Below are 21,448 nucleotides of genomic sequence, written 5' to 3'. Positions count from 1 at the left end.
GATGGAAAAATACCAGAACCGATTGAAGTTTTATGGGTTTCCTTTGTACTCCTCAGACAGCTAGCCAAAACTCTACCACGCCGTCAGCACTAGATCCAAGGTCCCTTGAGAGCAATCCCAGACATGCCGGAAAGGTGGGGAGGTGAGGGGGAACGCCGCAAGCTTCGCTCACATACTTAAGCATCCTCTTATCTCATGACACCTTGTAAGCTTTCGTGTCCCGATATCAGTAGCTCAGATGGGGGGTCAGCGGCCCGAAGACGCGAAAACGAGCAAATGTCGTTATGAGCTTAGGGCGTGTGAGAAAGGCGTAAGCCTCGAGCCCGTGGGCTGTAAGATGACTTTAGTAAGAAAGAAGGCCACCACAGCTGAGCAGATGGGATGAAATCGAGACATCACACGTGAACCCTTTCAAGGAAGCAAGTGACACGGACATCGGGGATTTATTCGGCGATAAGCAGCAATGCCATCGTCTCACAGGCTGCTCCCTCAAATCCCAGTATTCACACTCAAAAGAGGATGTTCAAGATATAACGCGTAGAGAATCCAAGGTCGGCGCAAGACGTGCCTAGCCATTCGGCCAGATCCGATCGGAGACATGTACAATGTGAGCCCACGCCAAGATCCCATTCAACGGTCTCATCTCAGCTCATCTCCTACATTCATCAGCAGCCTCGAGTCTAGGCCAGAAATGTAAGGCAAGCGAGTCCACCCGCCCTCGCAAATCACCAATTCATTCATGTTGAACACCGAAAAGACACAGTTATTGAACACAAGAGAAAACGCAGCTGGTTGGTGATATGTGCCACAACCCCCGCCCATCTACAAAAGCCTCATTCCTCCCCCCCAATCCACCCCGCCGTATCCACAGCCCCTGACGATGCATTTCCGACGATAAAGAACCGCCCCAAAGCCCACCCCCACCATGTTTCCTTCCGTTTCTCTTAGGTTGTTTTGTGTTTGCTTGTCATCTCATGAGCTTTCGCCTCCCTCGCCAAAAGACCATCCCCCCGCCAGTTCCTCCGATTCACGAAAAGCATCGCAATCCTAAACTCCGGCAAAAGAATTTCCCTGAACGCAACGCGCGACTGCCTTTGAAGACTAAACCACTGGAAACAAGTCGTCAGACACCCCCGTCTACCGGCCTTGCCCGCTTCCTGATCCAAAATCCGGTTCCGGGTGCGGCGACTTCTTATCCTTTCTAGCTTTGATGACGAACTCGGCCATAATCTGGATGTGGTCGGCCGGGAAGTGGTAGTTGGGGAACGCCGGCATCCGCTTGAGGTATTCGGCATCAGGCGGGCCAAGCAGGTCCACCACTTCCAATGTGTTGGTTGAGTACCACAGATAATCAATGACATCTGAGAAGCCAGGCGTGTAATTGGTGAAGGGCATCTCGTCGGGCGTGTTCTTGATGTGGGCATACGCATCCCGCAAGCTGAAGGGGTGCTCGATACCGTCCCTCGTGAAGCTACCATACTGGAACGATGATAGCTCTTGGTGGTTGGGAGGGACGCGTCCCATGGACAATAGCTCGTAGACCGAGCTCTCTCCGGTTGAGTTGAAATCACCACACACGAGCAGGGGAATGTCGGTATTGTTGCGGTACTCTTGGCTTGGCCCCGGTTCCTTAGCCGGAGGGGGAAGCTCATCTCCGTCTTTGCCAGTAGCAGAGAAGACGATGGGCTTCTTGTCCTTGAGTGCCGGCCAGCGAACGTACTTCTCGGCGAATTTTGTGACTTGTTCCATCAAGATACCCGTCTGGATCAGTTTGACATCCGCCAACACAGATTCCCAAGCCAAATGTCCGTTGACTAGGATGATGCGTGCGCCTGTAGCTCGGCTTTCGAGGAACACCAAAACTGCGATGTTGTCCTTTGGCATAACACGGTTGAAGACATCGTGTTGATTCTTCATATCCGGCCGGTTGATGGCGATGGCGGCAAATTCGACGACTTGCTTATCGAGCAAAATCCACTTGCTGGCCTTGTAGAAAATTGCGCAACCATCCACGCCCTGTGCGTCCTTCTCCGCCATGGTCTTCGCGCGGGTCTTGGGCCAGTGTACACCCTTGTAATCCATCTGTGCCAACTCCGGGCTGAACTCTTCCTTGAACGCCTCCGTCGAGATTTCCTGCAGGCACAACAGATCCGCATCCTTTTCTCTCAACTCGCTGAAAATGCAGTCCTTTCGGTATTCCCAATTCAATGCTCCCGTCGGCGTGTATCCGTATGTTTGCGGCGTCGCGTACTTGTCGCACAAGACGTTCCAAGAAAAGACTCTGACCTTTTCCAAAGTAGGTGAAACATCTTCTTGTACAGTTATGAGCTTTCTTGGGTTGGGTGGCATCGGAACTAAGATATAAGTTAGCTGTTGATAACAACAAAAGACATATCCGATTGCACATACTTGGGGCTTGCTCCTTGAGGAGGTTAATCAAGCTCTTGGTCCCCTTCTCCATGATTTCCTGCTTCATGTCCGGGTCGATGGGGTTGCCCTCGATGCCAAGAACGTCCAGCAAGTGTAGAGAGCCGAGCTCGAAGGGGAGAGTTTGGATCTGGTTGTCGAAGAGGAGTAGCTGGTTGAGATAGGTGCACATGCCGAGTTCTGGGGGAAGAATCTTAATCTGGTTGAACGACATGTTGAGGTATCGGAGCTGGCGTAGCTGACCGATGGCGGGAGGGAGACTCTGAAGTCTGTTCGAGGCGATGAAGAGGTCGTGGAGGAACTGGTAGCGGAAAAGAGCGGGTGCGAGATTACGCAGTCCTTGGCCACTAAGGTCCATATTGTGCCAGTTCTGCCGTTCCCTGTTCTTCTCAACGCTGTATGGTCGTCTCCTATCGTCCGCATCGTCGTCGCCGTTCTTGCCCGAGGATGGTGGCGGCCCGGCAATGCCACGGTTCTCCGAAGCCTTTAGTCTGGCGTAGTAGTGCGGCTGGTTCTGTTCGGTCATGGCACGGTGGGCTTGCTTAGACTCCTCGTAGAGGCGGAGCTGCTCAGCCCAATGTTCGGTTATCTGCTGTGCTTGTCCTCCCCGCGTGGCTCCTCCTTGCCCATTTTGCATAGCATTGCTGCTATACGGACTAGAGTTTCCCATGACGCCAGAGGAGAAGGCCGAGTGGTGGCCCATCACACCGCCGTTGCCATTGTGCGCAGCATGTTCGGCCTGAGCTTGGTGGTGCTGGAGGTGAGTCTGGTGGTGTTGCTGCTGTTGCTGTTGGTAGTTGTACAGCATTGGGATGCCCCGGCCGCCATGGCCCCCATTGATGCGGGAGTTGGGGCCCTGCTGATGATTCTGGGAGAACATCCCTAGCAGATTGGCCCGTGGGATCGGATTGGATGGTGTAGGTGTATTCGAGTCTTTGGCGACGAATTGGCGCAAGAGCGTGTTCAAGAGTATGGCGTCGGCGGCGGTTTCTTTCGGTATGAGAGAGTTGAGGTAGAGATCTCCGACAGGGTGGTCCAGATAGCGAGTACCATCGGCCATCTACCTGAGATTCGCGGGTGGTGTTGGCGGTGGTGGTGCCTCGATTACGATGCAGGCGTGGTGAACGAGGCAATGGGTTCGCAGCAACAGCTTATGTGAGATTGGAAACGAGGGAAAGCCAGGGTAGCTCGCGTTTGCGCATGGGAGTCGAGGTACGGGTCCAGCTGCATCGAGTATCGGCTCAGACAATGGAGCTTCCGGTTACCGCAATGTATTGTGCTGTCCTTGGCCGCCCATGAACCACGTCGATGATGTGACGGGGCGTGGAAGCTCGTGTGATGTCTCGTGTGTGCGTGTGGAGAGGTAAGAGTGGTGTTGATTTTTACTCGGTCTGGTGATGTGGTCTGTCAGGAAGGAAGGGGTTTTGAGATTAAGCTAGACGGCGAGTCGAGCAAGCTCGCCCGATGGGGAGAGCGTACGCGGGAGGCAAAAAGCTGGTCAACGGTGTCGAGACGCGCTGGATGCGGCAGAAGAGGGTCTGGATGAGAATGTGTCTCGTCAGCAGAGCGAGCTTGGAAGAGTAAGACATGGAACTGAAGCAAGGCCCAGGAGCAGGAGTCGGATTACGGAGTAGGGGCTGGGCCGCGTCGTTGCGACAAAGGCTCGGCTCGAGCAGCGCCCCCCTGGTGACCCTCAAGGGCGGGGAATGGGTTGATGACATACCGTAGTGAGCGGGCGCGGTGTGTTTCTTGCAATATCTCTAGAGCAACCAATGGATACTGGGACTGAAGAATGTGGTCGGAGATGCAGATGATCCAAAGATAGAGCCAGGTGGTGGTGGTGGTGGGATTGACTCGATCTTGACGATAGAGCAGACACTGGGCACCAGGCCCGCGAGGTTGCGAGCTCTAGTGTCATCACGTGATGAAGAGAGCTGCACGGACCAGAAGCTAGACAGGAAAGCTCCACTTAATTCAAACGTGATCATGCCCGTGACGCTCGGCCGTGCAGTACGTACACTGCCTTAGCTAAGCAGCCAAGGTGGAGGATGGTGGTGAGATCGTGAGATGCAACCCAATTCAAGTGGTGCGACTTGTGGTGTGTTGTGACAAAAACGGTGGAGGAGCACTCAGCAATGAGACTGACTGACCTGAATTGCTGTCACATCTGGTATCTACCTTACTGGGACCACACTTGATATGTGCGGGACTAATGGCCTTTGCGGAGACTCCGTCTCAACCCGTCTATCTGGTGGTTAATTCAGCCTTACATGTCATGTGGCATGAGTGTAAAATGAATATTGACGTGTCGAAGTCTATTGGTTCCATGTCATGATGTCTGCTAATGAGAGATCATCATCGATTTACTGAAAGCTACTCATATTTTTGGAAAGCTTTACTCTTAGAAGCCGTTTCGGCTTGACAGTTCTTTTAAAGAAATTGTCACAGCTGTCTTCGTAGACATCAACAACACAGAGATCAATTGTTTTCTTTTTCTTAAAACCTGAGGCTTCAAGGACATAGCTGCCGGTAGTCCCAGGGGACATTGATAGGTTGTTTCAGATAACACCTTGCCTCGTCGGCGAGTTTGGCAAGTTCGCCGTTGTCTCAAGGTACTCAGGTGACCATGAAAAGAACTTGGTGACTGAAGCCAGCTATCATGATCAACAATCAGGTATGAGAATCGTTCAAGGGTGGACCCTCTTCACCTCATGTTATACCCGCATCGAGAGATGCCAAAGAGATTTGGAGATCGAGAACACGTTTCTCGAAACATTGTTTCTTTCTTGCTCGGCGATAACTAATCAATAAAGTCTCTATGATTCGAATAGCACTACGAATTCGCTCTTGTGTTTCTTACGTTCTTTGACAAAACGAGTTGCGCCTTCAAGTAAGGCTTCGGAGAAAAGTATGCCAGTGAGATTGATCAGTGTGGTGAGACCTATGACAGTAATCAAAATAAAGAAGTGATTCGTAACCTACACCCATTCAGGCCCTCTTCTACAATTCATTCTAACAGTCTGCTCTCTAATTGCAATCTGACAATGTGTCAGGTCACATGCTAAGCGTTGGAGCGGTTTTAGCTAGATCTTGTACAGGGCTGTCACTGACGACAGGTCGGTCCATGAAAGAAGTCGAGCGGCTTCAATTTTGTGTCGTACAATACTCTCTACATCCTTGCTACCATTGCTCCCCACCTCTCCCTGAGAGGTTGTGGCACACAGTATTCGGCCCTTTAATCCCCCCAAGTTTCTATTGCTCAATGCTTTATTATGGCTTCCAACTGGCCTTAGGTGTCTAGGAGTGACAGATATCCTACCCCGATTTGAGACAGGTACTCTTTGTTACGTACTTGAACTGTCTTTGTTACAACTACTATCTAGCGAGTTGAGAAACAGAGAGGAAGGGGCCATATCTGGGGTTTCGAGGAGCCACATAATACTTCAGCACCGTCAAAGAGTGGAAGTTTGAAATAAGTCTGCCTTAGTCTCAGCCATGATACAACATTTTGGCCCTGAGAAGATGATTGAAAGAAACGATAGTCGCAACATATTAATGATGTTTTGCACCATTCTAACTGAAACTTGACCGATCAAGATGCCATTCCGAGCCGCTCTCCCCACGACAACCCTGCCAGTTCCTGGATCCGTCTTCAGCCTTGATATCAGCCTGTCGCCTGTGCCGCAGGGCCAAGCCGGAACAGTGAACCAAATTCCCATTGGATATTACCCCAGGAAATCAATAACCGAAAAGCTGGTATCTTTGGTTTAGAGAGCAATCACATATCATACACGTGCCGCGATGATTCGGGGTAGACCGTCGGATCAACAGGGCGGCGAGAGGCTGCAGCAAAGGCAAACCGGAGATTCGGGACAACTGCCCGGGGGACCGGCCGGATATAACGAGTTAGATGTTCAACTCAATGGCGGTGAGCCCCGGACCTTGGCCTCCTGTTCATGTTCGACGGATGGTAGTTGACCTTCTCCATTGTCAAAACGCGATAGACGGAGCATAAAACCGCGAAGATAGTGGCGAGAGAGCAGATTCTCATGGGCCTCGGCTCAGACCAGCAGGCGACTCATGGACACGCCTAGGCTCGAGAACTAAGGGGGGATGCCTTCAGTGCCCTGCCCTCGTTAATCGTCTCGAACATGGCCAGTGAGGGCTTGCTAGTCCATGCCGGGTGTTGTCGAATATCTTAGCCAGCCACTCAGCGACAAGGGTCAATGGGATGCGGGGGAAGAGCGGTCCGGGTCGGTTTCGTTATCTTGGCCTTGTTCTCTTTCAACGCCTTGCCAGACTCCACAACGTTTTATCTGAGCCATCGCGACATCCTCAAATCCGAGTGATTTAACGAACAGATGGGACCCAGGCTTCTGCGATACCATTCTCAGCATGGGGAGAACTTGATAGACTAAGATAGGAAACTTTGTAACTCCTCGATGCCGTTCATCCCAACTTGCCATGAACAGAAACGGCAATGAGGCACATGCCAGACATGCAGTTCAGTCGGTATCCCACTTCTCACTTCCGCTCACACGCGTCCCCAGCGGCATGCAATACCCAGATGGTGGGCAAAGATCCGGGTCGAGGCCAACGGCGACCTATCCCAGACTTCCAAAGATTGGCTGCTGCAAAGAACGAACGAGCTGCCAAAAGCCAGGCTTGCAGTGCCGAACGGCGGCCAAGGCCCGAGTCGGGTCTTGGTGGCGGGCGCGTACGGAGCTGTGAGCAGAGAAAGGGCCCTTGCAATATGCAATATGCAGCTGCAAGTGCAAATATATGTGCGCAAGTTCGCAACTTCTGGGCCCCTCCCCCCCTTCTGTCATGTCGGCATCGGACTGCCAATGGCCGCGGGACCACACCGTAGAGACGAATCATCGAGGTCCCCGACTGACAGGCTTGCTCCGGGCTTTTGAATTCGAGCTTCCTTTTCTCGGATATCGGGGGAATATGATTTGCCTTGGTCTACTGGAGAGGGAAGATGGATCGTGTGCCGTTTGTCCGGGTTAGGTCGTATTATATAGATAACCTGTCAGCTCTTCTCTCGATAATGAATCATTTGACAGGCTCCGATCTTTTGGGCTTGCATCTTCAGAGTTGGCAATTGCTTCTGGATCATCAAACGACAATACTGGTGGTGTCTTGAAAGAGAAGAATTCATTCAGCCCATCCAACAAGCATAAACAGAAGCATATTACCTGTCTTAGGTAATCTGGTAAGTCGCAACTTCCGTGCGGCGGGTTGCTTCTTGCCCATTTGGAAGCGGCGACTAACACGGCGAATTCTGCAGGAGCTTCCGAGTTCACGGAGGAAGGGACGAACTGCTGCACCTGCACCTGCGCTTTCCGCCTTCCACCTTCCACCTTCCACCGGTCTGCGCTCCTGCCACTTCGGACGGCGAGGCTTCGATTTGATTCCAAGCTGCAACTTCGCGATTTCAGCTTCACCTCATCCAAAGGCTGCCTCCTAAACATCTCGAAAGAAGGCAACGGCACATTCACCACCCCTCTCTCGGCCTCGCACGCAAGTCAAAGCCAAAGTCGCGGTGTGCGCAATTCCCTCACCTTGTCAGCATCCAACGAATGCCGCCGCTACCTAGACTCCGAGCCCTGGGGTGCTGCACCGCTGCTGCATGCTGTCTCGGACGCCGAAATCGCTCACCCGAGCAACGGACGCGGCATTTAAACTGCTTGGCTCTTTTCGTACATCCTCCATATACACGGGCAGACTGCCGTGCTCAGTCTTCGTCACCAACCGCTCTGGCAGTCTGGCAGTCTGGATCTTGTCTTCATCATTCATGTGATAATTGAGACACGGCGACGATCTCCCTCTACCGGTCGACCGGGTATCCATAATTCGTTTGATCTTCTTCTGCGGATGAACGACAGCGATCCCAATTACACCAGGCATCAAGTTGCAGATTAGCGCTACGGTCCAATGGCTGCGACTCTCTACGGACACTCAATTGAGTCAATCCTGCCTCGACGCCGGCGGCCTACGGTCTACCCCTCTGTACGGAGTACTTTGTAATATGTGCGAATGTTCGTCCTTCGAATTTGACTCTGCACTCTCGGAGAAGCCCCGATCGACCTGAACTCGCCTGGCCCTTGCCTTCAGGCTTCGTCCCGAAACCCCAGTAGTTTTTCAGGAGGCTTGCAAGCCGAAAGGGAGAATCTGCCCGGAAACCTAGCGGAAACATTCGTCACAACTCATCCACGTTGCTTTGTTTCTCCCTCTGAACCGCCGATCTTCTCACCATGCAGTTACTCTGCAAAAGAAGGTTCAGAGGATTCCGTTGCCGGTGCTGGGCGGAATCCACCGACCGGGACGGGGACAAGTTGTAACAAGGCCGCACCCACTACCACGTTACGCTATCGGCACTGCACCCCAACAGGCAGGACGCAACACACGCGACAGACAGCCTGCACCGCACCATTGACAGCTGCTGCGGAATCTGGGCAATCTGCTGCAGACAAATCGCCCAGCTGGCTGCGAAGGGAAGGTCCCCCCACGCTCTAAGTATCTTCCCAGAAGACATATCGAGGGCAACGTCATTATCTCCGACAAGCACGAGATTCTGCTCCATGCCCTTTGATCCCTTGGCTACGCTCTCAGCCAGTCATCACCAGTCGCCCGCCGTCTTTTATAGCATCGTTCCGCCGTTGTGGCACGCGACAAAAAAGCGCACACCACTGACCGGTTCGGATCAGCAACGGGTCACAGCGTGTCACCGCGAGCTAGAAACGACACCAGTGACCACACAAATCACAAGTGACAGAGCCAGCTTGCACGCACGGAACGGGACGAAACAAGACAGGCGTCACGGCAAAATAGACCTTGCAGCCATTCGACAGGATTCGATATATGTACGTAACCAACGCAGGCCATCGCCGACAAGACGCCGCGGTGAAATTTGATCCATCTATCCCCTCGGTACCATTTGTCTGCGGGAACCGAGACGAGGCGAGACGGGGCGAAGCGACGGAACACCAAACAAGGGATCCGGCTCATCACAGTCTCTCAGACAAGGGCCCGGACCTTGACCGTAGTGACCGTACCGACACCCTCTGCTCGATTTACCGCGAAGAAAGACCGGCCGGAAGCTTGACAACAAACGGAACCAAACGAGGCGGCACAAGAGCCAATTCGACCAGCACCGTCCTATCCTGTCTTGCAGCGGTCTTTGGCCCTCTCGTTTAATAACGGCTACTGCGTTGGTCCTTGGGGCAGAACGAGAGCGAGGCAAACACGACTCTTGTTCAGCTCGGCGGCTTTCCCATCCAACCCAAGCGCAAATTCAAGCCAGCCAACCAGGGCCTGTCAGTTATCCGTCATTCCACTGACCCCAGTCCCGTCCCCACCGGGGAACAAGCGGCCGGTATCCCGCCGTCTCAAATTTTCAGAAAGAACCTGGTCCAGGTTCTAGAAGGACGGGGCAAGCTCCGGCGCACTCGACTCTTGCTTGCCTTCTGGGCTCCAGCAGGACGAGGTATCCGTACCTCTCTATCCGGACACTGTCGAGATATTTGAGCCAAACCGCCGAATTCCCGGCGAGGCGGGCAGCAGTCATATTGCTGACGCAAACTGTGGCCACCGGGTTTTTGATTTCTACCAAGTACGGATACCGTACCTGAGTACTCTACGGACACGGATACGTGATTACGAAGATACAGCCTGACTAAGGGCACAACCGAACAAAGAGGAGCGATTTGCCAGCAGTCTCCATTGCCTACCCGAAATCAGCGCGGCCCGGTCCACTCCATTACCAAGAGGATCAACAGTCGACACAAAGCACCCAAACGTCAAAAAACAGGGGCCAGCATCTTTTTTTTTCTTCGCTCTGGTCACCGAGGGCCCGCACGTCCTCGCCGGTCAGAAATCAACTTCACTTGAAAACTCAAGGTTCACGCCCTCATCCAACTTGCAGTATTCTGCCACCCATACGGATACGATAGATTGACTGCACTCTACCGGGGGCCTGGTTCCCGGTGCTCTCCCTTAAGTCCCTTCACCGTTCTGCTCCCAAAGGAGTTTGCACTTGCAGGCGTCTCTCAGACCCTTGGCTTACCGTAGCAAGGGTCAACGGCAAAGGAGAGGTAACAAACCAACGAGGGTCGCTGACTTCACAGGTCGAGGGCATACTGTTTGGGGATCACTTGTCCGGCCGACTTTGTTATTGTCGGACCTGCTTTCCCATTTGTCTGTCAAGCCTTGCTCTAGTCCGTCATCGAGTCTCAGGTGCGAAAGAGGCAGACCCGACGGCACAGAGCCGAAGTTTGAGACAGAGACATTGGAACAAAAGAACGGCAGGTCCAGGAGTTGGGTCAAGTACACCAAGTGCCCCGCGAACAAAGAACCTAGGGGAAAAGAAACACGATTGAGTGGGCTTGGATTGGAGAATTACAGCGCCGGGCGTCCCGACGAGCTGGATCGGGGGCTGAGTGAGGCGTTTGCTGGCCTTATTCTTTGGTGTGTGGGAAAAGCCCCCTTGTGCAGCCACAGTCGTTCTTCAACAGCTGCTGGATTGCCGCCGAGTGGTCAACGTGAGAAAAGAGCAGGGACACCATCCATTACGTCCTCGACATTGACGCCATCGTGGGCGACGGTCGACCAACAAACCAAAGTTTTGAGCTGTTCAAGTGCTGGCTTGGTCTTATTGCTCACCGAACCCCAGTCTTGCCGCCCTAGTGGCTCTTGTCAGGCCGGAGCTAGCAAGCTGAAGAGGAGACTCGTGGAGTTGTGACGAGTCCGCTTGGGAAACAAGTGGGAAGCTTGGACGACACGGGCCCAAACCAAACACGACAACAAACCAAGCAAATCAAACAAACGCATTGGCGGGCAAATAGGCCAGGCACAGATACGTGCAAAGTGCCGTCATCCATCGGTATTATTGAGGAATCGGACACTGAGGGCTAGTGCTCGTTTTCACTGTCATTGGCAAGACGGACGGCGCACCAACACAGGCTACGCGGGCCAGAGGTGAAGCCTCCGACGTGGATCACCTTGTCGGCGGGTCACACACAACGATCCCACGCAACAGTAGACGAACGACACGGGCCAATTGGAGACCAGAGAAAGGCACACCCCTTGCGATTCCCTCCATTGCCCTGGCCGGGGAACTTTGGTAATTTGGTACCGTCCAAACGGGTTTCCCCTGCCGGTGCGGATACCCGAGAGGCCTGTCGACGGCGTCTGCCCTGCCCTGTCTTGCCTTGCTTGTCCGCTTGCTGGCTGGCCTCATTCCTGAGTCTGGGTTGTTTGCCGCGCAAAGGCCTCTGCGACCCGGAGTCGCCAATCCGCGATAAACAAGAGGCACAGAACAGCAAGCGACAGAGCCGGCATACACGAGCTCTCGTCCTCCTCGTGCTCTTTGGCTTATCAGATAGCCCGAGGTCTAGCTTCTGCTAAGCTGCCCATCTTGGTATCTAGTCTTGTCGAGCTGGGACGACTTGAGACGCGGCGCCGGACGGGACTACAAACCTTCGTGGATTTCGGTGCTAGCTCATCAGCATTGGTTAGCGCATTAGCTAGCAGAGCACCACATACTGCACAGCGAGAGCGCGACAGCGAGGCAAGCAAGCCAAGCAGCATTTCAACATTACACTAACAATCGCCAGCAAGCAGCTTCCAACTAGCGTCCAGTGCTTCCCTTCCCTTCCCGTCACCGAGGCCGGGAGCGCCAGGGCCGTCCACTGAGACCTGTCCAGTCAGGTCAGGATAGGTTCTGTGGTTCAGTACACTGACTGCTCTGTGCCCTTTGGTAGGCAACGGACCAAGGACGGGAGAGACTTGGGCGACCTGCGACTACGACTGCACGACTGCACAACTGCGACGTGGTACCTGCAGTCGACCAAAGTACCTTCACCCACTCCTCCATACGGCGAGCGAGCGACGCAAGGTGCTGCAAGGTACAAGGCGGCCAAACGAACCTGTGGTGGACCCCGTACCGATCCCCGTTCGGTCCCTAGCAAGCCCAGCAGCCAGTTACGTCTGGTCAGCGTGGTGTTTTTGTGTGTGTGTGTGTATGTGTGAATTTGTCCCCTCCATTTTCTTATTTATTTTTTCTTGTAATATTTCCCGCCCCGTGTGTGCGTGTAGCAGACGAGGAAGACGAACAAGGTCAAGGCCAAAGGAAAGAAGAAGCAAATAAGAAGAATGAGCAGATGCAAGAACTAGTGCAACGTCCGAGTTCGAGTCTCTAACCTGGTCTTTTCCTTCTCTTTGTCTCTCTCATCGTCATTGCTCCGTCTTTCGACCTTGGCCGCGCGCGCGCGCGCGAGAGAAAGAGAGAGAAAGAGAGAGACTAGAAGTCTAAGGACCAAGGACCATGAGAGCGGCAAGTCGCTCGTCTATTTGGACCGTCTGGTTCCAGAGTCCTGAATCGGCGAAATCCTAACGGACTCTTTTTCTGTTAAACTGGACTTGGAACCGCGGAAGATTACCCGAGTTGCTCTTGGTTACTTGGTCCCTCTTCCTCATCCGTCTCCGTTATCCATTCCCACGTTCCATTTTCCCATTTTCCCTCATTTTCCAATTTCTCTTCCCCCCACCCCCCACTACCCCCTGACCCTCGCCGCGGCCGGGTGTCAGTGTGTACCTTGCCCAACTCAACTTTACCTGCCTGTTCCTACTACTTGACCCCATCCCCGGGCTCCCTGCTGGGTGTTGCTGCAAGGTACGTACAGACCAGTACGCTAAGTCATGCATCCTTGCCTTTTGGTTCTGTCTGCCACTCTGCATCTGTTATGTATGTTCGGAGTATCTTTACGGAGTATCTTTACGGAGTATCTTTACGGAGTATCTTTACGGAGTATCTGGACGCAGTAGTGTAGGTACAGACACAGACACAGACAGACATGACAGAGAGAGAGGAGAAAGAAGACAGAGAGAAAGATGGGAGCACGAGTAGTAGTGCCGCTCTCAGTGCCAGTGCCACCACCACGAGAGCCACGAGGACTATCCGTCTTTGGTTTCTTGGCTTTCAAAAAGGACCGAACCGTTCTGTAAGTACATGGCGGTTGTATTGACTCTTTGAGGCGATGCCAAATTAAAGAAAAACATATCCTTCCTGGTTTCCCTTCCCCCCTCACCCCCCCTTCCCCGTTCCCTTCCGCTTCCTTTCCCACCCGGGTGCTTCTCTTCCCCTCCACCGGACAGACAGACACACATAGACACAGACACACCCCTCCCCTTCCCCTCCCATCCATGATCTCCCCCCCTTTCCACCTGGTACATCACATCCACCATCATCTCCCCCCCAGCTGCAAGGTCGCAACAGAAACTGGAATGGAACCGAACTGAATTGAACACACCCCAAAGGCCCAAACCCAGGAAAGCAAGCAAGCAAGAAGCAGCTGCGGCAAGCAAACGAGCAAGCAGGCAACAAGCACAAGCAGCTGCCAATCCCCTCCTCTCTCGCGCTCTCTCTGCCTCCTTTCCACTGCTCCCACTCCCAAGAGTCTCTCTCCCACAATCCACAAGCAGTTTGCGGATCCCCAAACCCCCCCTCCACTCCCCTCCCCCCCGTCCATTCGAGCTGGAGCTCCCACCTGCGAGTTGGGTCTCGTTGTCGTCTTCCCGGCCCCAGAGAGGGCAGGGCAGACATGAGGATCCAAGACACGAAGAGAGGACCCGACTGACCCAACTGACCAGAGCCACAAACCACAGGCACAACCGGGTCCCAAGCCCAAGGGCCCCAGAAATCCGCCGCTCCTCCTGACGAAGCACTCGTGGATGCGGAAGATTCTGCAAACATGTCCCAATACATGTACACCAGCTTCGCCCCCGTCCCTCCCATTCTTTCTCGCACCGAGTCGACTAGGCCAAAGACTGCGACTGCAACCTTGACCCCAAACAACACCACCAAAAGCAAACAACACACGGCGGCGGTTGGTGCTAGTGCTGGTACTCGTGCTGGTGCTGCAACTACGGATACCACTACTCCTGCATCTGCCAATACAACTCTGTCATCAACAACATCAACAAAACCCCCCGCCGCCGCACCACCTACCCCGTCTTCTTCGTCCTTCTTCTCAAAGGCCAACCCGGCCGATTCTTCGCCTATACCGTCGCGCCAACCATCATCATCAACAACCAATTCTCACTTTGGTCACCACCACCACCCCGCAACCCGTCTTCAGCAAATTCGCACTTCGTCATCGTCCTCGGCCTCCCGCTCCTCGCACGAGACATCAATCACACCCACCTCGACAACCCTCTCGACTGCGTCGCCTATCGACCCGCGCGATCCCGCTTCGCCAGCGTCTCCAAAGAAGCACAAGCACCATAGCTCGCTACAAGAGAGCCGCGTTGGTGCCGACCGCACTCCTCGCATCCGGGCGCCGGCGCGCCTCCGCAAGGAAAGCGGCAGCTTAAGCTCGTACGCGAGACACGCGCTCGCATCGCCCCCATCCCACATCGGCCTCACCGCGAATGAGCTAAAACATGTCGCCATGCTCGTCGACACGGACACATCGGGCCGTCACCTCACTGCCGGCAAGGCCGGTGCAATTCCCTTCTCCCGTACCGACAGTCTATCGTCGGCGGCTCCTTCAACGGCCTCCATATCGACCCGCACAATGACGTCCTCCGACCCCACGACAAACTCCTTCGATGCCTCCCGCCCGTACTGTCTGCGCAATGGCCGCACATATCTGTCTGACCCGTCACTGGCATACCCATTGCCGGTTGACCTGAGCGAGATCCATCGCCAGTCACTGCGCACACTGTTGCTCATTCAATTATTTGGATCGCCCATCTGCTCCACAGCCTTTGCCAGCATGCCGCCTGGCCGCGTTCTCGAGGTTGCGTGCGGCTCCGGATTCTGGAGTCAATCTTGTCACCGGTATTTCGCACAACGAGGTCACCCCGATATTCACTTCACTGGCATGGATATTGGATCAATGGGCCAGAATGCGGGAGACGTATCGCGCGATATGAAATGGCGATTCATGCAGCACGACCTTCGCAACTTCCCCTGGCCGTTTGCCGATGGCGAGTTTGACTTGGTCATGGTCAAGGATTTGAGTCTGGTAGTGACGTCGCCGCACGCACTACAAAACGCCATTGAAGAATACCATCGCATTCTGCGCCCGGGTGGCACTTTGGAATTCTGGGACAGCGACCACCAGATCCGTATGTTACGGCCCCACGCAGCGCCACAGTCCGGCGATACCGAAGACACTGCCACCGTCGCCTCGCTTGGCGCGTATCCCATCTCGGCCAAGACCCCTCTGAGCGCGCCGCTGAATAACTTTCTCGTCGAGTACAACAGCTGGGTCCATCGCGCCCTAGAGTCCCGCAACCTGAGTCCCGTGCCATGCACTCTCATTGGCCCTATGCTCATCCAGGAATCCGAGGAGCTGACCGACATACAAAGCAAGCGCCTGGCGATCCCACTTTCTGAAGTGCGCTGGGAGCGTGAGGGCGTCGGCGGCGTCGTGACCAAGGACGGCAAGTCGTTCATCAACTCGGGCAAGGGCAAAGGCAAAGACAAGCCGGACGAGCAAAAGAAGACGTTGACCGAGGCCCAGGCGGCGCTTCGCCGCACGGCCTTGATGACCGTCGTACAGCAGATCCAGAGCCTGGAGCCGATCTTGCGCGAGGTCAGCGGCAAGAGCCAGGACGAATGGGACGGCTGGCTAGGCAAGATGATGAACGACCTCATGAGGGAGAATGGCACGAGCTGGGGCGAGTGTTTGGAAGTCGGTGCCTGGTGGGCACGCAAGAGGGAGCGATGAAGGGCAGCATGACGAAGTTATGGTGGACGGAAAAGAAGGAGTTTTTGCATTCGCGTTTTGCGGCGACGTCTATTGGACTCTATGGGAATGATTGGCCCTCACATCGGCCTACGCCTGTGCCCAACCCAAGACGCCCCGTCACATCACGCCCCTGGGACGTACCGCTTCCTCAGCGCCCGATATCGCTTGAGATAATACCTGTTGCGCGATTAGCATTATGCCGAGTCGAGTGCGAAGCAGCGCCTACGGCAACGATGGCAGAATACAGTTTACCAGAAACAAGAAACAAAAAGGAATGGCGAAAAGGGACAAGGCAGGAAGGAAGGAGGGAAGGAATAAGGGGGGAAAGGTCAGAGATCCGTTTCATCGAAGATACCCCATCATCATCATCATCATCATCATCTACTACCACATCATCTACATATATACATACATATCCTGTCACATCATTCATCATAGCTATACAACATCTATATCCCCCCCTATATGACATTTTATGCCTTATGCTATGCCTTGGAGTGACAATGATGAGACCACGGAGTGACTAGAGGACTATAATGTGAAGCAAGGTGTGACTTGATGCTGCAAACTTGCATGCAGTGACTTGGTATTCGGATCAGGACGAAGCAGGCAACTTGCGAGTCATGAGGAGGATAGGAGTGGCTGGGCAACGTAAAGGGTTCGGGGGGTGGGAGCTGGTCGTAGAGGTTGACGTTGCCCCTTGCGTGAGCTTGAAAAAGGTGAAGTACTCCAGCTGTGACAGGGGAGGGGGGAGATGGAGTGATGGAAGGCGTGTTGCTCTTGAGATGTGTTGGGTTCATTGCCAATGAGTAGACGTCTCGAGATGAGTGGAGGATTGAGGCGTGGAAGAGGGGGTGTCAGCATAATCTGGGTTATGATGTTGAGACCTGCGGGTTTGTCCTCTTGTGTACAACTTTGTGGATAGGGGCGGTGAGGGGAAGGAGATGAGGTAGGTCAGGCGAGCTTTGGCTTCAGTACAGGACGCCTCGGGTATGTGATTGCGCGCGTCGTGAAGTGACTGCGCTTGCTCTGTGTGTGGTCTTATTCTTGGGGAGAAATTAAGGAGGGTGAGTGGAGGGTGAGTGATGAGGGCGAGTGATTATAGTGGCATAGGTAGCTTGGGAAGGATATGTGGCGTACGATACGAGCGGTGACGCTAGCTGCGGTCCCGGTATGTCGGTTGAGGGTGCTCATTTCGACAAGTTTGCCGTACTGGGGAGGGAAAATGGCGCATGTAACAAAATCAAAGAATGGGGAATGTCGTTGTGATTGTCGATGAGATGAAGAGAGAGGGGGTGTATATGGCGGAGATAAGGGGATGCTTGGCTTAACTTACAATGCTTCGATTTCTGTGCGTTGTAAAGTCAGTCTTTCTGGTTCTTCTAGTTCTGCTTGTTTTGTTTTCTCTGAGCTGGCAGTATTGCTGTAGGGGTGTTTTCTTGCAAAGGGGTAGAGAAGCAGGAGGAGTGACCCCTGAGTTTTACTGTGTGTGTACATGTAATGTGTTTCGATATAGAAGTAGCCCAATCTAGCTTGTAATTTCGGCCAGCGTGGTATGTAAGATTATGGACATGTAGCGGTAGTTTGAAGAGACGTGTTACTGTGAACGATAATACTCGACTTCGACTACGGGGAGTACTTCACTCCGTGGAAAGAGGCGTAAGCGTCAAGTGGACGGACGAGTTGGAAGCAGGGGACGCTGGATTATGATGACCTGGAATAGAGATGTAGAGGAGAGTTTTGACGAAGGGCTACTTGGCCATACCGCAAGAAGCAACAGCCGCTGTCCCGTCAGTGCGAGAAACGAGATCTTGTTGTACATGGTACTAGCCACGACGACGAAGTCAATGCCCAGGGTGCATTTGCAAATGCCTCAATGGCACACAATGCGGACGAGGAACACCTGGTATATCTACACCAGCCTTGAAGCACCACTAGATGCGAGAAGAAGCTCGCCTCTAACATGAGGGCAGAATGCAAGTCTTGAAGGACACCGAGATCTGACGCACTGGAAGAGGGAGAGTCCTCTTAAAGTGAAGACAAACTGCCCTGATGAGGCTGAAACAACTCCGACTTCGGAATCGATCCTGTAGGGCCATGTAATCGTACGTTAATCGAGTACTCATCGGTCTTATCTTGCCCTAGTTCCGGGAGAAGGGCCATTCTCCTCCTCCTCCCCTTTGGCGTTGCCTCCTCTGGCGTTGTCTCGGCACTGAGTCTCCCGGGTCGGAGTCAAGAGTCGAAGAACCCACGGTCTGCCACCTTCACCTCCCACTTTGCGATGAGATCTGTGGTATGGCATTGTCAAGTGACTTTGCCGCAACACTTGCCGAGCCCAAAGACCTGACGCCCCAGACTCCCATCCACGACTCCTCCCAACCATCCTTCAGCATCAGACATGCCCTGAGAAGACAAGGTCAAAACAAAAGGAAAGAACCAACAAGGAAACAAAGAAAGAGCGAAGTAAAAAAAAAAAAAAACCATTGTAAATCGCAAACGGGACACAAACAAACTTGTCAAGGGAGACCATCCAAAGCAAACAACCGAAGGGGGGGGGGGGGGAAGCAAGAAAAATGAAAGAAAATGAGAAATAAAAACAAAACATACCCTTCTTCACAAACTCAGCCCTCTCGATCCCCCGCCGAATAGCCTCCTCATCCCGCAACCCAGCATTAGCAGAAAATGCCTTGTGCAGACGCGGCCGGAAGTAATCATAGCCGAGGGGGTATTCTCGACCCAGGTAAAGGAGTTCTGTTATCGATGGTCAGCAATCTTGTCAGTTCGATTCATTTCGGGGTGTTGTTGCAGTGTGAGTCTAGCCAGGGTGGTTGATGGAAGGTGGAAGGTGAAAGTATGGGTGAGGCAGTGGAGAGGCAGAGAGATGGATTGATGTAGAGTGTTCTGAACTCGGTAGTGTTGCGATCAGCCGACTCGATGGGATGTCCAGACTCAAAGACGTCTGTCTGTCTGCAAAGCAACGATGCGCCAACAAATGACGTCTTGAAAAGGGCACGTCTTTCACAGGCAAACAAGGATTGCCAATCACTAAGCCAACTCGACTAATTGGAGAACCTCGAGGCTACACGACATAGCTTGATTGCAAAGGGGCGATGCTCCATCTTGGAGTAAACACGAATAGCAATGCCATAAGGAAGCTCAACTCACCCTTGTAAATGGCAATGACCCGCCTCCGCAACTCGGTGCTCACGACGCTCATCCTCTTTTCGGACTGCTGTCAGAGCAGCTCGTCGAAATAAAGAAAAAGTCAGTCTTCCGATGCTGCTGTTGTTATAGACGATGAGTGCGAATAGATGGTGAGGTTCCGTCAACTTGAGCAGTTCACACCCATGGCTCGCAAGGTCGTCAATGAGGTCGAGAGCTCGCTCCAATGGCCTCAGACCTCGGCGGGATGATGTAAGACACCCCAGAGGTCCCATCCCCACCGACCAAGCTCCAGCAGCTCTCATGATTGGTTGGAGCTTTGAAGGTCCTCACATCCGTTCCCCAGCCCAGCCCAGCCGTGTTTGTTTCCTTGAAGGCCGAACTGCGCCGCATCCTCAACATCACATTCGACATCCGCGGAACCTCAGGAGCTTGAGGCCGGCCATCTGCAACCCCCTTTCTCCCTCGTCGTCGTCATCCATCTGCCGGAGGGCGCCGCGGCTCCAGAGAAAGCAGCACCAAAACCAGCCTCGATACCCTCGCCGCCCTCTCATAATCTCGACCCCCGACCTCCGATCCCCGACCCCGATCCCAATACACCTCACGCTTCCCGCTCGTCAGAGCAAGCGTCTCCCGACAATGAGGTCCACAGCAACAAGGCTTCAACGGTCGATGCTGTGCCGCGTAGTAAAAACATACTCCCCTCGCGACGCAGTACCCAACGTACAAAAGCCCGCCGCCGCCAGCGTCACCAGCGCAGATAAAACGCCGCCAAACAACCCTCCTCGAACTCTAGTCAGCCCCTATGTGCTCAACCAGCGCATCGGGAAATGCCTCGCCTTTGGCTGTGATGCTGAGCAGACCCACCGCGCGGCCAGTCTTCTGAGAATCATCAACAAAGACTGGCGCAATCTCGAGGCAGCCGTGCAGGGCTTCCACGACCCCAAGAATTCCGTATACACCACCCGACTGCGAGCTGGCGAGCCGAGCCATCGTCCATGGCGAGTGAGTCTTTGATCCACCGCTGCGGTTTCCGCCCCAGCCCCAGTCCCCAATCCCAGTCCTGGTCTCGTGGAACAAACTTGCATCGATGGCGCCGCTGACTGTTGTTCTCGTCGCCGTCGTAGGGCATATCTCAAGTATCTCCCTTGGTACAAATCGCCGAGCAGTCAATCGCCCGATTCCTCGACCGCATTCTCAAGACGGCAAAGCCCCAATATAGACGAAAGTGGGAGCTTCTTCGTGACAACCACATCGATGGATGCGCACTGTCAATCACAGAATGCCTCAACGAACAATTCCCGAACGGTCGCCCCTTTCCGGTATGTCACAATATCATACCTTCTTTTGCGCCCCTTGCCCCTCGTCCCTCGCCCCTCGAGCATTTGCTGATGAGTCTTCCTATTAGAGCCGCTCGCTCGAGCCGCAAGTCGTCAGCGCATACACAAAGTTAAAGTCCAACGATTATAACAAAAACGGCACGTTCCGCTTCAAGATTGTAATATTTTCGCACAAGCACTTGATGAGAATAGCCGACTTGAACTTGAACTTGAAGCACTACACCCCCCACGGACGACCACTGGGCTGGCTCAGCCAAGAAATGAAGCGCGTGAGTCTCTTGACCGGCACCGATGCGGCGTTTAGCTCCGCATACAACCATGCAAAATCTATCGAGAAAATGATCAAGGATCTGGAGAAGGGCACTTGGAGAAGACCTGACGCTACGGAGGACTTTGGCACGGCCGCGCCCTAGCGAGGTACGAATATAAGATATGCACAACCGCTACTTCGCGGCACTGGGTACTATCGTCGTCGGCCTAAAGAATCTAGCGAGATCCATGGCCCGAGACGGAAAACCCGAGATGGACAGAATGTTGCTGGTGTAAGTTGAGCGAGGCGAGTCGAGGTGAAAGCGGGCCTCTTTGAAGAGGAAACCAACTCCGCCAGTTGGGCGCGCTCCTCCGCTATGCAGATATGTGGGCGACAACTTGATGGCTGAAGACAGCTTGAGGCTCCTTCCACTCTACACGCGACTCAAGAGTAGACTCGATGCCTGGCGAACAGACGACAGAAAGCACGTTGCCGGCAGATATTCG

At 53.8% G+C, this 21,448-nt stretch overlaps 3 protein-coding genes across 3 annotated transcripts; 2 read left to right on the top strand and 1 right to left on the bottom strand.

The window, feature by feature from the left end:
• Positions 1-979: 979 nt before the first annotated feature.
• Positions 980-3,672, bottom strand: BDP81DRAFT_93389 (Endonuclease/exonuclease/phosphatase). Its single transcript, XM_060596508.1, has 2 exons — positions 2,410-3,672; positions 980-2,354 (listed from the first exon to the last, which is right to left on the bottom strand). Exons 1-2 carry the CDS (start codon positions 3,485-3,487, stop codon positions 1,138-1,140), a joined length of 2,295 nt encoding a protein of 764 aa, XP_060451089.1. The 5' UTR covers positions 3,488-3,672; the 3' UTR covers positions 980-1,137.
• A 10,511-nt stretch (positions 3,673-14,183) lies between these two features.
• On the top strand, positions 14,184-16,169 carry BDP81DRAFT_308320 (uncharacterized protein; the record flags this gene model as incomplete). Its single annotated transcript, XM_060583449.1, has 1 exon — positions 14,184-16,169. The coding sequence occupies one exon, from the start codon at positions 14,184-14,186 to the stop codon at positions 16,167-16,169; it is 1,986 nt and encodes a 661-aa protein (XP_060451088.1).
• A 3,822-nt stretch (positions 16,170-19,991) lies between these two features.
• Positions 19,992-21,105, top strand: BDP81DRAFT_390035 (uncharacterized protein; the record flags this gene model as incomplete). The annotated part of the gene is made up of 3 exons (XM_060587348.1): positions 19,992-20,357; positions 20,480-20,674; positions 20,761-21,105. The coding sequence occupies 3 exons, from the start codon at positions 19,992-19,994 to the stop codon at positions 21,103-21,105; spliced, it is 906 nt and encodes a 301-aa protein (XP_060451087.1).
• Between the last annotated feature and the right edge of the window lie 343 nt (positions 21,106-21,448).

This window comes from Colletotrichum phormii (assembly GCF_030913505.1).
Source record: "Colletotrichum phormii strain CBS 102054 chromosome Unknown BDP81scaffold_2, whole genome shotgun sequence".
In the NCBI taxonomy this organism is placed as follows: Eukaryota; Fungi; Ascomycota; class Sordariomycetes; order Glomerellales; family Glomerellaceae; genus Colletotrichum; species Colletotrichum phormii.
The sequence above is the reverse complement of the archived record's forward strand: the minus strand, read 5'-3'. Positions and strand labels throughout refer to the sequence as shown.

What these genes read in the sequence shown, in the direction of transcription:
- BDP81DRAFT_93389 (XM_060596508.1), bottom strand. Translation starts at nt 3,487, where the DNA reads ATGGCCGATGGTACTCGCTATCTGGACCACCCTGTCGGAGATCTCTAC. An exon ending in CCTCAAGGAGCAAGCCCCAA is followed by an intron (nt 2,355 to 2,409) that starts GTATGTGCAATC and finishes CTTATATCTTAG; the next exon opens with TTCCGATGCCACCCAACCCA.